The sequence below is a fragment of the Lagopus leucura genome, unplaced genomic scaffold, assembly GCF_019238085.1.
Source record: "Lagopus leucura isolate 7727_CA_CO unplaced genomic scaffold, USGS_WTPT01 Super-Scaffold_739, whole genome shotgun sequence".
Classification (NCBI taxonomy): Eukaryota; Metazoa; Chordata; class Aves; order Galliformes; family Phasianidae; genus Lagopus; species Lagopus leucura.
The window spans coordinates 16,838,193-16,853,775 of record NW_024962255.1 but is presented as its reverse complement, the minus strand read 5'-3'; the positions used below and the strand labels follow the sequence as shown (position 1 = coordinate 16,853,775).

Sequence of the window (15,583 nt, the reverse complement as noted above, 5' to 3'; positions counted from 1 at the left end):
AGAATGCACAGGACAGCCCTAGTTTCCAGGTGAGGACAACTGACTGTCAGGCCACAGCCCATCCCAGCTGGCAGCCACTGCCCAAACGAAGGCAGAAGCTGAGCTCAATCATCCACAGATGGCAGATCTCAGTAGAGATCTTCTGGTCATCGAGCTCCCAGGTGGGGAGCAATGAGAAGAGATTTGCTTTTTCCTCCCCTCCCATTGCCAAGTGTGAGGAATGAGTTAAAGATGTTGTCATGCCACAGCAAGCAAAAATCTCATGATTCAAAAATAAATGAGAGTTCCTTTCATTTGCTTTCAAGTATATTTAGAAAGATGGCCTGCATTTTGAAGTTTTTCCTCTTCTGTACAAGAAATAGAAGTTGCTGATCTACAGAATAGGGGAAATCATGAAACTTGCTGAGCTGAAGGCTCTGGGTACTAAAACAGGCCTAGCACGTTCTCAGTAGAAAAATTTTCTTTTAATAATAAGGATATTAAGTATTTTGCAAGAATGCAAACAGGCACCTTGGGAAACATTTCATCTAACTTTTTCATATTTCACTTGGAAAACATCAGAAAATTTCACTTTGGCACAGCAAGAAGAGAGTGTGGTCAGCCAAATCTGGCATTACAGGAAAACAAGGAACCACAAGGCAGGGGGATGTCACTGAAACATGCACCATGATCAAGCTGTGGTGTGACGTCCTCCTCTCTAAGGGACATGGCCCATCTCTTGGGGCTAGGGGCAACACTACCCTGAGTTAGCTGAGCGGCAGATGGGTTTAGTGAAAAGCAAATCTGGGGGAGCAGAGAAGATGGGGGAATTGGTGTAACTAGCAGCTATGAGAAGAGCAAAAGGAAGGAGCAGTGAGTGAGGGAAACGGGAGGGAAGAAGGGGTGCTAGGAACAGCTGTGTAAAAAATGGAGAGCACAGCCATGGGGAACAGGGGGCCAAGGAGGCAGGGCAGGCAGACAGGACCCCAGTAGGTATGGGCAGGGGAAGGTGCTGAGGGAGCAGAGGTGCCTGCAGCCAGGAAGTCAGGCAGGGTGATAGGAGAGCCCTGGGATGCCAGGCATTCCCCAGGCCCCTCCATCATCACCCCCTCCCTGCTGACACTGTCTCTGTCTTCCAGGTCAGTGAATAATTTCCTGATGACGGGCCCCAAGGTAAGAGAAATCTCTTTGATCTCTGTCCCTGATCCCACTAAACCCAAGGGGGGAAGGGGGGCTCCTCCTTCTCACTCCTCTCCAACCAGCTTTGGCCAGAACTGCCCTCAACACCACGCACGCAGCAACAAGGCAGGGCAGGGCCAGGGATGTCCTCCTGAGAGCTCTGCAGGCTGCAGCAGCCCTCAGCAAAGGGGCCTGGGACCCTTCTAAGCTGATTGGGTCAGATTGTGGAAATGTGTTTATTGACCCCAACTGCCAATCTCACCTGTCATCCATTGCTTCCTGCTGACCAGCTCAGCATTAGGACCTACATTCATCCAGCTGGAGGAGCATTTGCTGCAGGCCCTGCAGAACACACTTCCCCAAGGAGCACAGCTAGAACTGCCAGGACTTCATTCAGTGGTTTTGATTCCTCTCCTCCTTGCACCCCTTTTTCAGAGCCTTTATTTCCTAAGTAAGACCAGCTGCAAAATTTACCTCATATTTTTGTTTGTCTTGAAAAAGCATCTTCAAAAAACAAATCCTCTTACACTGAAGAACTGAAGAGACAAGGAGGTCCCTAATTGCACAGGGCTGGCTACACATAGCTCCTCACATGGCTAGCATCCCACAGCTCCATTTTGCCTTCTCCCTCCGGGAGGCTCAGCCTCTGAGGCAGCACTGCAGAGAACACACTTCTTGCTGCTGTTGGCAACCAGTAGACCTCACAGAGCTAAGCTCAGGCAGCCCCCTCAGCTGTGCACATCTTGTCTCTATAGATGGTACTCGAGTCCTTTTGCAGCTGACTGACAGCCTCGTGGCAAGACTGGGGCCATGCTTCTCAGCACAGCTGGACCCTCAGTACCAGGCTGATGCTGTCCCCATCTTGATTCACTGCTTTGCTTTCTCCTAGGCCTATCTCATCTACTCCAGCAGTGTGGCTGCTGGGGCACAGAGTGGCATTGAGGAGTGCAAGTTCCAGTTTGCCTGGGATCGCTGGAACTGCCCTGAGCGGGCATTGCAACTCTCCAGCCATGGCGGGCTGCGCAGCGGTAAGGAAAGCACTGGATACCACTACCGGGACCCACTTGCTGCAGGTTAGAGCCCAGCAGCTCTTCCTCTCTTCCCAAGTGCCTCCTTTCCACCTGGGCTGTTCCTCTTCTGGGGCAGGCTGGGCTGTGGTTTGGCAGAAGGCAAGGCTCGAGGAGGATGTGGGGAAGACATCTGACCCTTGGAGAGGGCTTCTTCCTCTCTGGGATGTATCAGTGAGATATGGGGATATTTGGGCATCTGTGCTGTATAACCACCGGTGAGCATGATACCTGGGTGCAAAACTCTTCCTCACCCTTAGAAATGGCACTGGTAAGTCTGGATCAAATCTGGTTCAAGCCAAAACTAAGCTCATCTGACCTGTAGGACCTTTTTTCCATCCAACACAACCCTGCTCATTGCAAACATCATCTGACTCAGTCTCATGCATGGTAGGAGCTGTTCTTAACACCAGTCTTGCCATGAAATCTTTAACATGTTTGCCCTCCTTGTGTTTCTGCTTGACAGCGAACCGAGAAACTGCCTTTGTCCATGCCATCAGCTCTGCAGGTGTCATGTACACACTGACCCGGAACTGCAGCCTGGGGGATTTTGACAACTGTGGCTGTGATGACTCCCGCAATGGGCAGCTTGGTAAGGAGAGACAAGCGGTTGTCCCACTATCAAACCCTGGGCTGCTGAAGGAAGCTCTCCTCCATTATTCCATCAGCATTACTGTTGGGAAAAGCAGGATGGCATCTATAGACCCTTTGAGTATTCATCAGCGTGCTGGGCGAGAACTGCTGTGGCAGTGCCCAGCATTCATCTCACCCCATCCCCGCAGCCACTGGACAGCCTTGGTGGGGAATTCCAGGGCTTCACCACTTTGGCTCTCCCCTCAGATCTCATGCAATAGTGAAGTTTGAGTATTTTGGAAGGAAAAATTCAAATTTCAAGTGATCAAAACCTTTTAAAAGCCTCTCCTTGCTCAGCCGTACTTGGCAGGCTGTAGGTGTCAATTTGTCACAAATTCCGCTGGAGCGCCCAGTATTGTGTAATTTGCTTATTGGCTAACAGTTTTTACAACAGCCACTGCTTTGTAGGTGTCTGAGGCCTGGGACAGACCATCTCTCAGACCAAGCCTTCAGGGCAATGACACACCAAATTTTATTTGAGCTAGTCATGCCACAATTTCTTTCCTCAAAACATATTTGTTTCTCATGAAAATTTTCTAGTGTGAACTTAAAGCCTTGACGGGCAAAGGAAACTCGTGTATGTCCAAAACATCATGGTTCAATTCCAAATATCACTGCGCTGACTCTAAGCTGCTGTAGCTGCATTGGATACATGTTTCTATTCTCCCTTTGATGTCCACTGCAATCACCCACCTTCCCATCAGGTGCACTGCTGCCTTTCCCTGCAAGAAAGCACCAAGGCAATGGCATGGCCTTGCAGGGACAAAAGGTACAAGACCAATCAAACCGCAGTGCCCATGATGTACCACCAAGGCACACAAGGGTCAGAATATTTCAGATTTCAATTCTTCCCAGAGCATTCGGTATTTTTCTCTAGGAAAAAAAAGAAGAAACTGCATGATGCGTTTCCAGGCAGCTGTGCTAAATTATCAAGCCCACACTAGGCTAGAAAAAGTACTTTCCACAATTTCCTGTATAGTTTCCCAATCTGCGCTGACTCCCTTGTTCCTTTATGATAACTGGAATATCATAGCCTTCTGAGATGCCCAACATCAGCCTGGGATTTTGTGTACATCAAAAAGAGGGCTTCCTTCATATAGGTGTACCAGGGCTGGGCAGTTTTTCTGGTGGAGGGGACTCTGTTCTTACTAACCAGGATGTGCACACAGGGCATCCCTTCCAGCTCTAAGGATTCTTCTCTGATTCTATGCACACAAGTTGGTTAATCCATCTCAGGAATCTGTTATGAACAGGCAAGTTATCCCTGCTACTCAGACTGATCCAGTTAAAGTTGTGGTTGGAGGGAAGGTGATTAAAGATCCAGAGTTTCATCTCTGTAGGAGTGCTATCAAATGAATTCTGAATCCTGCTAGGATTCAGGCACCACTAGGCAAAGGGCTGGCTTCATCCCCCAGCCTTCATTCCTTCCATCACTGCTGGCAATCACCCTTTCCTTCCCTGGGGAGCACAGCACAAAGAGGAGCTGGTTCCCTGGCAGCACACCTCTTACCTCCTTTCCTAGGTGGGCAAGGCTGGCTGTGGGGAGGCTGCAGCGATAATGTGGGCTTTGGGGAAGCCATCTCCAAGCAGTTTGTGGATGCCCTGGAAACTGGACAAGATGCCAGAGCTGCTATGAACCTGCACAACAACGAGGCAGGAAGAAAGGTAAGCCCCCTTCCTCCTTCCAGACCTGAAGGCACGTATCTGATGTGTTCTGGCCATTCACTATGGAGTCTCACTATATGTCCTGGCTGAGAGCATGTGCAGAATAGAAGCAATTATTTTGCTGAGGAGAGGGGGTGCAAGGTAGCAATACCGATAGCATTTGTCCTAATGTAGCAAACCTTCCATGCTTACCCTGCTAACTCCTTCCTGCTGCCCTCCTTCTCCCTCTTCAAGAAGTAGAATACCTTGGAGAAACCAATGTAGACCTTCAACCAACCCTCCCCGGGCAGGTCTATTGTACAAGAAGGGGCCACAGCAGACCCCTCCACAATTATGAGCCAGACTTATCCATAAGCTGCACCGCAGAAATGACACTAGTGACCCCTCTGGGCTTCTTCCTACATCCCCTCTCTTTCCTCATCTCCCAGGCTGTCAAAGGGACCATGAAGCGGACTTGCAAATGCCATGGTGTGTCAGGAAGTTGTACCACACAGACCTGCTGGCTGCAGCTGCCCGAGTTCCGCGAGGTTGGCACTTACCTCAAGGAGAGGTACCACAAGGCCTTGAAGGTGGACTTGCTGCAGGGGGTGGGGAACAGCGCTGCCAGCCGGGGAGCCATTGCCGAGACCTTCAGCTCGATCTCCAAGAAGGAGCTGGTCCATTTAGAAGACTCTCCTGACTACTGCCTGGAGAACAAGACGCTGGGGCTGCTGGGCACGGAGGGCCGGGAGTGTCTGAAGAGAGGCAAGGCACTCAGCAAGTGGGAAAAGCGGAGCTGCCGGCGGCTGTGTGGGGACTGTGGGCTGGCGGTGGAGGAGAGACGGGCTGAGATGGTGTCCAGCTGCAACTGCAAGTTCCACTGGTGCTGTGCTGTGCGCTGTGAGCAGTGCCGCAAACGGGTCACCAAGTACTTCTGTGTCCGCAAAGAGAAGCGGGAGCGGAGCGGGGGTGGCGGGGCCAGCCGCAAGCTCAAAAGGAAGCTCTAACTGCCCCTTGCTCCCCCATGGTCCTGTCTGCCCCTCCTCTCTTCTTCTTCCCTTCCTACTTCCCTTGGCACCATTTCCTTCTGGGTTAGTTTTATCTCATTTCCAGGCAAGGCCCCTTCATCCAACATCACCTCACTGTGTGGCTCGGACAAGGCAGAAGAGCTTCTGCAACCCCTCAGCCATGCAGTGCATTTCCTGGTAATGCAGTGGCTGAGGACTTCTGGGAAGGCACTTAAGTGTTAACATAACCAGGTGAGATTTGGTCCCTTCAGGGGACCCCCCCAGGGTCACTCTATCTATCCAGTGACTATAGTTTTACAGCTGAAAAACCAGCTGCCCTCTGTAGCTTCTGCTCTTTTCAGCTTGCCTGCTCCCCAGACTAGTACAGTTTACACTGCTTCAGTCCTTTCAGCAAGTAAGATCAACACTTGGGAAAGCAACTTAGATGGCATCACCAGAGCACTCAGGGTGGTAGTCCCTAAAAAGACTTCTCATGCCATAAAAAAATTGAATCCCTCTAAGAAAAATAGTACTGCCTTTTATTAAACCCTGCACTATGAGGAAAATGTATGCAACTGCTTCCTGTAGCAAGCCAGCTACCTGGGCATCACCTCCTGCCTTTTACAGCTTAATTCATCTCTCCTGTGCAGCAAGATTCCAGCTCATTAAATATTTATCCTAGGAAGGGATCACGCCACTCGCTTTTTTCTATGCTTATTTTGAATCTTCTAAGCCACCAGTCCTGTCCCCTTTTCTCACCCCAGCCACCCTGACTGATGCCATACCAACACTCTCACACTTGTACAGTCCACCTTCCCTCCCCAATTTCTCCCAGAGAGGAACTGGCAGCTGAGCCCATTCCCCTCCTGGTGTACTTGCTGAGCACTCACCTGTCAACTAACTAACTATATACTTCCTCCTAGTCTGAGAAAAAGTCAGTTACTATTTAATGGTGTTGTAAATAGGAAAGTGAAGCACTTTGAAGTTTAATTTATTGCACAGTTACTGTGATGTATACATAACAGTTTTTCCTCTACATCTTATTGTATATATTCTATAGGCTAAGCAAGCAGCAGGAAGACTTAGTTGATGCATCTCTTTTCCCTTGTCGTGGCTGAGGGCAGGGAGGGAGGAGGCTGTCAGCTGCAGACCCAGGGGAAGCTCACTGCACCCTCAGTGATGTCCTTGGGGCTGTAAATTTATATTCTACTTTGTTGTTTGAAGTATCTTTAGACATATGAGAAGCCAGCAGAGTTAAGTTACTGGCCATTAGACCTGTCTTGTAGCTAATATTTGTAAAGGAATAGCCAATGCAATAAATCAGTAGCCAAGTGCTTGCAAAACTCCGTCGTGTCCAATTGCATGTGTGGATGCATGCAGCTACAGCTCTGGAGACTATAACTGAGCCCCTTGCTCATTTGTTCAGCACAAAAAGAGCTGATCAGTTCCCCTACCTCAGTCCCTACCACCGTAAGAGAGGGCTTGCTCTCTCCTGCAGCACACCTGAGCCTAGAGGAAAAGGAGGTGGAAGGGAGGCAGAGGGGCCCAGTTACCCATTTCAGACCCACGGAAGACACTCAGCAGTCTGTATGAATCTCAGTTATCAACTATCCTCTTCATCTCTGGGCTACGATGTTGGGGATGGGCATTCAGACCCAGGGCAACCTGAGGTCTCGCCAGAGAAAGAGACTCCACAGCATGCAGGAATCCAGCAAATTTCAAGAAATCATCTCAGCCAATTCTCAGGGTTCCTGTTAACACGTGGCTCACCACCCTGCCCTCTGCTTCCCCGTGCTGGGGCTGCATCCTGGGGCAGGAGGGTGAAGAGACACAGAGAGGGCCTGCCTGACAGAGCTGGCCCAAGGACAGGTGTAAGGCACAGAGCAGAGCTTCCACTCCTTGCTCTCTGTGCCCCCACTGCCACTGCGTGCCATACCCCACACAAGCATCCCGTGCAGGCCGGGGACGAGGCTGGGATGCACCCACGGGATGCAGTGATGCGGGAACGGCCCCCATCTCCACATTCCCTGAGCGAGGAGCACGCAGGGAGCGCTGCGAGCAGGGCCCCACCAGCACGCATCGCTTCCTGCGGGACAAAATGGCGGCGGCGCAGCTGCAAAATGTGCTGACCTCAGCAGCGGGTCGGAGCCCGGAGAGGTCCCCCTCCCCAGCCCTGAGCAGTAAAGGCACTGCGGCCATTGTGCGGTGGGATTGGATGCTTCCATGTATTCATTTCGGTTTAATGAAGGCGCATTCCTCAGAGGAGAAATATTTACACTCAGCTTCCCAGGTGGTCACCTTCGCCCAGATGACACACAAACAGGCGCCCCCCGCTCCCTTTTCCAATCCAAACCTCTTTAGAGGTCTCCAGGAGGAGGGGGGCTGCCGGGGAGAAGAACAGAAAAGGGAACAAAATGCTAATAAATCAGCCAGCCGGCCCTTTTCCCCTCCCCTCTGCGGAGTCAATGGAAAGTGTCATTTCACATGCTAATCCCCCTCCGCTCTCTTCACAACACCTTTTCCGAAAAGTGTTTGGGAAAAGTCCTTGTGGCCCGCTTACAGCTCCCTGCCGCTTCGGATTCCTTCTTGTCTAAGGCCGCGGCCCCCGTGTGGGTCTCTCCCTCCAGCAGGGCTCCATACAAAAAAAAATCCCAACAAAGACTTTGGAGTTCATCAGCCTCCCACTGAAATTCACAGCTGCTGAACAAACTAATCCCCTCTCTTGGCCTTTCTTCCTTTCAATGGGTTCTTGGCTTCAAAGACACTTTGGGAAAGGACTTTGTAGGGACTCACACTGCTCCCTCAATAGAAGTTAGTGCAAGCATTATCTTCAGAGCAAGTGGCTTTACAAACAAATACTGCCTAACAATCTCTGCCCCTGCAGCTCCCCCAAACACACACAAACCTAGCCCGCAGACATGATGTTATCTGCAACAGGATTAGAGCCCCGTTCTCCAAGCCCAGGGAACCCTTCCTCCTGCCTCCCCGTTCTTTTGTTCTTTGTCAACCCAAAGGCCTTCTCATCACTCAACAGAAAACGTTTTTTCCACGCTGAGCCGCACAGGGATGCTGCGGCAGCATGTGCACGCATGGGGGGGAAGCATGGCTGCACACTGGTACCTGCTGCAACTGAAGCAGCGGAACCTGTGAGGCAGCAGAAAGCCCCGGGGCCACAGAAATGGAGGTCTGCCACCAGCCTCCCTGGGAACTCTGAGCAGGTCACCTCGCTGCCTGGTTTCCCTAACAAATTTCAAGGATGGAGCTCACCTGAAGCAGAACTGAGCAACAGTGGGACAGAGGGGACAGGAAAGGACTCGCAGCAAAAGAAGGATGAAGAGCTGGTCTCTGCATGAACCCATGAGTGGCAGGAGCAGTGCATGCAGGAGGAAACTGAAGTCCAAGGCATCCAAGAAACACACGGAAAAAAATCCTTACTTCTCAGTGTTACAAGTAGCCTGACTTAAAGAAGCGAAAGGGCTGGGCTGCACAGGTGCTACAATGAAGTCCAGAATGGCAGTCTGCCAACTACCAGGTTTGTTAAATTACCACAGAACACCTAAGAACCCTTGTATACTTGCTAGGCAAATGGATGTCACTGGCTACCTGCTTGCTTGTTCAGCAACAGAAGGGTCGCAACATTAGTGCAGTCCTTAATCATCAGTCTGCACCTCTCTGACAGGGGAAAGCTGGGAGGCAACACTGGCTGCCAACTGCTCCCACTTCGCTGCTGCACCTCTGCAAGTCTCCCTGACACTGAAGCAGAAATAACAAAGGCTGTTTTCCCCTGAATGCATGTACTGTCACTCTAATACCCTAAAAGCCTCATAAGCTCTGCTCCCTTCCCTGCAATGGGTCTTCAAATTTTTCCCATCCAATCTTTTTCAACCTTTACTACTAGCAAGCCCTCTAACCACAAGCTGTGTAATACAGCCCTGCACGTTTCAGTTTTCTGCCTTCTGATGGCTGATCTGTACAAGCATACTAGCTAGCGACCTAGCAGCATATAGAAAGATTACAGCATTCTCTCCACTTTATCTCAGTTCTGATGTTCCATTTCAGCCTTCTTACATCCTTAAAAGATTACCTGAAATCAGCCAACAGATTTAGAAGTTATTAACTGGAAGCAAGGATTGACAGTTCAGCTGCATACATTTGATTTCTGCAAAGGAGGTCAGATCAGCATGCTAATTTAAGCATAACTGCTTTGGTGGCATAACAGTGACTTCCAACAGGAGAGGATCTGATCAGGGGCTGCTTACTTACTGATGCCTTTCCAACTCCTAAAGTGAAATATAAAATCCCCAAAACCACTGTGATTCCCCAGGAGAACTCCAGACATCTCCCAGACCCTCTTGTGCCTGACACAGATGGATAGTCACTGCTGAGGACGGTCACTGTAGAACAGATCTCTGGCCCTGCAGCCCCAGGAGCAGGTAAGGCCTGAAGTCTCACCACACCAGGATGTTTGCTGCCCATACCAGCAGAGCCCATGATCTGGTTTGCCCCATACCATTGAAAATCTGCTCCCCCAACCCAAGCTGAGAACTCTGTGGGTGACCCTGAAAACTGAGAGGAACAACCCTTTAGCCAGACGTGACAGGCAACTGCCTTCAGATCAACGCTATGAAAAAAAAACTAGCAGCATCACAAAACGCAGCTTTTATTTCACTGTTCTGTAATCTCTCAGTGCATCAAACTGCAGTAATAGAAACAGAACAAAGCAGCAACAAGGAGGCACTTCGACCTGGAAAGGAGAGAATGAGATGTACCCTCTCCCTCCCTTCTCTGATCCCTCTCCCTCCTAAGTCTCATGGTAGAACAGGCTGAATTGTGTAAGTCACTGAACCACAGACCCACGATGGCATTATCACTCAAGCAGCAAGCAGAGGAAGCAGGGGCTGGCTGCAGCCAAACACTGAGAAGAAGCCTCACTCCCAGCTAGGGTCCAAGGACTGCACTGCCTAGTTAATGTGAAAGAGAGGAGGGTGAGGAAGGAGGAACAGAAGATGCACATGGAAGTGCCCCAAAGTCCTATCTGCTTTCCCAGACTTCTTCCACAGGACAGGCACTCTTCATTCACTTATTTTATCTCAGAGGAAATGCCATAGTAATGGAAAGTGTCAGTACAGCCATGTCCTTGGGACCTGTCAATGCCTCCTACTGCAGCACATTTCTACTATTTTGTCAGGAGGCTTCTCCTTCTGCTCAAGTCTGGGCTGGTCTTTAAGGGGCCTGTACAATCTCTGTTGCTTCTGAAGTCCTAAGACTGCCTGGAAATCCCTAGTTAGAAAACCTTTAGACATCATCAGTTGGCAATAAGCCCACAGTGCTAACACAGAGGAAGTGAAAAAGGCCAGCCAGCACAGCTTTTAGCCCAAACAAAGCTGCTGGCTCTGAGGAGGAATATACAGAGCATCCCAATCTGCTTGCATTCCTGTATGGGAGAGTCCCAGGAACCAGAAAGGGGGAGGAGGGGGGTAAAAAAAAAAAAAAAAAAAAAAAAAAAAAAAAAAAAAGGCTCAAGCCTTCAGCTCATGGGAAGGCAAAAAGGATACTGAGGAAGCTGTCTTCTGTTTACTTTTTATGAAAAGACGACTGGGTGAAGAAGAAAGAGAGAACCAAAGCTAGCCCAGAGTAGGCTGGCAGATAACTTTAGCTGTATCATGTATCGGAGCAGAGGGGCAAAAGATGAGTTGAAGATTAGAACGAAGATAAAGGAAGAACCAGAGGAGAGATCCTGACTGCAGCCCAATGGAGCAGAGGCACCCCAGCTTAGGTCCCAAAAGAGGCAGCTGCCACTGAGCAGCAGGGAGTAGAGCCTGAGGTGTCTGCTGTTTGTCTCCTATACAAAAGCAGTATCAACCTGGAAGGAGTTTCCCCTTTGTGGTTGGGGAACAGGGAAAAGGAGTCTAACACAGAGCAGTCTTTGAGGATCTCTGTGATACCTGGACACCTGAAACTGAGAGCCCTAGGCTGGGAAGTGGACTCGAGGGGTGTGGGGGGGAAAATAGAGAAAGAGAGAGGGAGGGAGAGACAGACAGAGAGCAGTCTCCAGGATATCGACTCCTGGCTGTCTGGAGAGTAGATGGGGCCAGGCATGCTGGTCAAGCACGGTTCCAGGCGCAGACTTCTTTCTCCAGAGTCGGAAGGAAAGTCCGCAACCCGCAGCACATCGACAGGTGAGAGAGTCCACCAGCTCAGCATGTGCAGTGTACCAGCTCTTCCACATGTTACACATTCAGCTTGCCAGCAATGGTCATGAGGACTTTCAGGACAGGCATGAAACCAGACACTTCACTGAAACTGCTGCTGCTCACCACTTGGGTGTGAACCATGAGACCCTGTTGGTAGTTCCTAGCTTCAATGCAGTGGGCAATTTCATGGAGACCCATGAGGATAGCTGGAGAGAGCTGTGGGGAGAAGCAGAAATGAGTCAGCATCCTTAATGCTGTGACACAAAACCCCTCTCCATACCACTCTCCCCTGCTCTCTACCTGATCTTCACCAAATGCAGCACCTACAAAGCCAGGCACTGACAGGAGGGACAATCCACTTCATCCCTCAGTTTCCTAGCCCATAGCAAACATTAATCCAATACCTAGGTTAAGTTATAGTTAACACAGGTCTTATGTAATGACACTTCAACATTAAATGAATATCTGATGTATTTGAGGAGATCAGTGGTCCATCTAGCACAGAATCTCATCTCTATTCAGGCATAAAATGGACACTTTCAGAAAATATATATGTTATAGAAGTTCTTGCCTTGATTAATAACCCTCCAGCTGGCATCAGCAGTATCCTCTTAGCTAGAGGATACATCAGGTTCATAAGTACCCCTAGAACATTCCTTTACTAATGTTCCTCCCCGTCTAGAACCTATACATATACGATACACACACATCTCCCAAGTGTACTTCCTAGGAGGAAAACCACCCTACAAATAGTCCCTTCACAGTTCTTCCTTACTCTATTTCCGGGCCAAGGTTAAGGAAAAAGAATAGCTAAATTTGGCTGGAATCAAAGAGCATTATAAGGTTTTGCAATCCCTTCGCTTTCTTAAGAGGGTTTGTAGTAGAAACACTGGAACAGACACCAGGGCCCACAGCACAGTTCACCTCAGTTCACCTCAGGCCCACAGCTTGATAACAAAAGCAGGCATACACTTACCGCCTGCTCACGGAGTTTGTCATACAAGGTCTCCAGCCGTTGCAATGCATCCTCTAGCTTCCTTCGAGTTTTCTAAAGTAAAACAGACATTGCTAGCTCAGATAGGGCTTCAAACACACTATTCCCAGTATCAGGTTGCTCTCACTCAGGTCTCCCCTCAGCACCCTGCAATTTCAGCAGCATCACAACCTCTGCCAGACAGTTTACAGCCAGAGACTGTGATACAAACTGGCCATATCCTTGCAATGTACATATACATGCATGTATTCTCTCCAAAACAGAAGGCTGGATTTGTCCCTGTTTCTGCCTTGCAGCCAAGACATTTGTCCCTTCTAATAGTGCCTTCAGACTACATAACAGAGCAACTAGTTCCAAAGCTAGGGAGATGTTCATTAACTGACCCACTGAACATTCAGATAACCTCACCATGCTTCACCTAAGCAGAAGCTTAGAAGCAGAAACCCCAGTCCTCTTGAGGAAGGGAGGAAACATTCTTCGTACTCTAGATAGCCACCAAGAAAAGGGTCTGAGTACTGAAGATCTGGTTGTTCCACCTTGGATAATCCACTCAAAGGTACGTTACACTGTGGATAGAAATGCCTAGCTCTGGGCAACGCTGGGACAGGGCTGGCAGGCTTAGGAACTCAGGTGTTTTGCATTGCTCTACCAATCCAGCCACTCAAATTCAATATCAGCTTAGAGCTTCAGACTATTAAGTCCAAACCATAGGTTTTTCCATCCCTAGAGGGAACACTTTCCAAGAGATGAGCTGGAGAAGTTACAGCGACTCAAACACAATGCTTGTATGGCTTTCTCTTTCAGTCTATCTTGGCCTTTCCCTCTGAGAGCTTGTACTGCCAGCCACTCTGCAGTAACTACCTATGCATCAAAACGATGGAAAAGGAAGCTAAATTAGCCGGGTCATTTCTTCTGCTTTCCTCAAAGAGCTAGGAGTACAGAGCCATTGCTCTAGAGAGGCAAGAAGAGGTAGTGGATAACTGCTGGAGAACACATCTCAAACCCCATGAGATGGACAAGCCCATGGCCTAAAGGAGGGAGGCAAATGGAAAATAACCTAGTTATGTAGCGAAGCCTCTTCCTCTCTTAGGCTGACAGAAATATCAGCCAAACATCTGCAAGGACAAAGAAGCCAAAGACCAGAGAAGAAAGGACTTACTGGATCAGTGGCAACAGCAGAACAGCGTTGCACCAAACCTTCAAGTGTGGTCTTCAGACCCTGGTGTTCAGGGGGCACCTCCTTCTTCTCAACTCTCTCTGCAGGTAGCTGGTGATACTAACAGAGAGAGAGAAACAGATGAATAAACACAACAGGAGCACAAAAGGCAGGAATAGGGAAACTCCCCTCCTGCAACTATGAACAGGAAGAATTTCACCCTCTGGCAAATTCAGAAAATATCTGGAAGCACAGACTACAGTACAGTTACTGGTCTCTGTGGATTCCCATCTTTCAGGAGGCTGACAGCCTGTCTTGGCCTGCCTCCCTTCTAGTCACAGACAGGTGTCATTTTCAACTCTGGTAGCAATTCTAGCAATTCCTCTAGCACTCAGGCAGAAATGTTTTATAAGGGCTGAGAAGCAGGCACATAAGCCCTGCAGCTGCCAAGAAATAAGCATCTCAAAAGCCAAGACATTTTTGTACTTGACAAGGAGCTGGTGGCTGGGAAACATCGCACTTCCCCTTGATACCTGCAGGCTGCCTTCCTTGGGTGCCCCTGGGGGTGACTGGCCAGATTCTTGCAACCTAGAGAGCTGAGGATGGATCCCTTGAGGCTCAGTGGGCAGGCTCATTACTGGAGCTGTGATGGGAGCTAGAGGAGCAAATTTCTCAGGCAGCTGTCAGAAAAAATAAGAGAGATTAAAGACGAAAGAAAAAAAAAAAAAATCTGTGCTGAAAACAAACAAAAATACAAGTCCAAGGAAAGAGGGCTGGTTACTCTCTCCACAGTCAAATTCAACTTCCTTTCTAACTTTCACAGAGCTTAGTTCTCAAGATGTGTAACACATCTTTGTTCTTTCAAGCCCCCTCAAGAGCACGGGGCCCTTTTTGCATCCTAGATGAACAGTCAAAGCAACGGCAAGAAAACCACTCTGGAATTGTTCAGTCAAAGAGATCCGTTGCCCCTGAAAGCACTGGTCCTCAGAAAGCCGCCTTGGCTCTGCAATGGCACGAGTCCTGAATGTAGAGATTAGCAGCAGTAAAGCGTCCAGCAGAGCAAGAGCTGGGGAAAATCCCATGACATGGGGGGAGAATCCTCTTGCAAACACTTCATCATGCCCCTGCTAAGCCAGAGAGTCAGGATAGATTCACTTTGACAGGACTGGATCAAAAGGAGATGGCTTTAACAAGAGGCTAATCCTGTTGTAGTGAGCACAGCCTGAAGCAGGTTCCCAGCTATGCTGCCAGAAAAAGGGTGAGAAGTCTCTTCCAAGCTAAAGAAGAGGAGTGGGGGGTGGGAATGGTGCCAAAGAAGCTTCTTGTCACACCTGCAAGCAGGCAGCAGTAACAGAAATGGGTATTGAGAGCATTTGTTACAAAACTGCTCAGCTTACAGGCCCTCCAATGCAATCACTACAACGCAGGGAGCAGCAGGGCCAACATGGTACCGTATTGGCCAGTGTCAAGCTTCTGAGGAAGATCACTGTAGATCTCACTGCGCTGAGGGGAAATGCTGCCCCCAGCTGTTAGGTGTGAATTGACCATGATCTTCCAATCCGAATAAAAAAAAATGCATGTACACGGGGATAAGGTTAAATCAGTATTTCTAGCAATAGGTGACTGTAGTCAGTCTGGGAAGTAATGAGTGACTGTGTTACAACACAGATGATAACCATGTCATAAAACAGCCACCTTGGATAACAGTATATCAAGTTCGGATGGGAAAG

The 15,583-nt window shown here is 49.2% G+C and overlaps 2 protein-coding genes across 7 annotated transcripts in view; one reads left to right on the top strand and one right to left on the bottom strand.

Moving 5' to 3' along the window:
• Positions 1-966: 966 nt before the first annotated feature.
• Positions 967-5,509, top strand: WNT8B (Wnt family member 8B). The gene is made up of 6 exons (XM_042863156.1): positions 967-972; positions 1,119-1,152; positions 2,048-2,186; positions 2,692-2,817; positions 4,381-4,523; positions 4,952-5,509. The coding sequence occupies exons 2-6, from the start codon at positions 1,138-1,140 to the stop codon at positions 5,507-5,509; spliced, it is 981 nt and encodes a 326-aa protein (XP_042719090.1). The 5' UTR covers positions 967-972; positions 1,119-1,137.
• Positions 5,510-10,153: 4,644 nt separating this feature from the next.
• SEC31B (SEC31 homolog B, COPII coat complex component) overlaps positions 10,154-15,583 on the bottom strand; it is a 32,490-nt gene continuing 27,060 nt past the window's right edge. For all 6 annotated transcript variants that reach the window (XM_042862702.1, XM_042862707.1, XM_042862705.1 and 3 more), the window contains 4 exons: positions 14,387-14,533; positions 13,857-13,973; positions 12,680-12,751; positions 10,154-11,919 (listed from right to left, as the gene is read on the bottom strand). In XM_042862702.1, the coding sequence (XP_042718636.1) occupies positions 11,740-11,919; positions 12,680-12,751; positions 13,857-13,973; positions 14,387-14,533 (516 nt within the window). In that variant the 3' untranslated portion in view covers positions 10,154-11,739. The remainder of the gene's footprint in view (positions 11,920-12,679; positions 12,752-13,856; positions 13,974-14,386; positions 14,534-15,583) is intronic.

What these genes read in the sequence shown, in the direction of transcription:
- WNT8B (XM_042863156.1), top strand. An exon ending in CCATGGCGGGCTGCGCAGCG is followed by an intron (nt 2,187 to 2,691) that starts GTAAGGAAAGCA and finishes TCTGCTTGACAG; the next exon opens with CGAACCGAGAAACTGCCTTT. An exon ending in ACAACGAGGCAGGAAGAAAG is followed by an intron (nt 4,524 to 4,951) that starts GTAAGCCCCCTT and finishes CTCATCTCCCAG; the next exon opens with GCTGTCAAAGGGACCATGAA.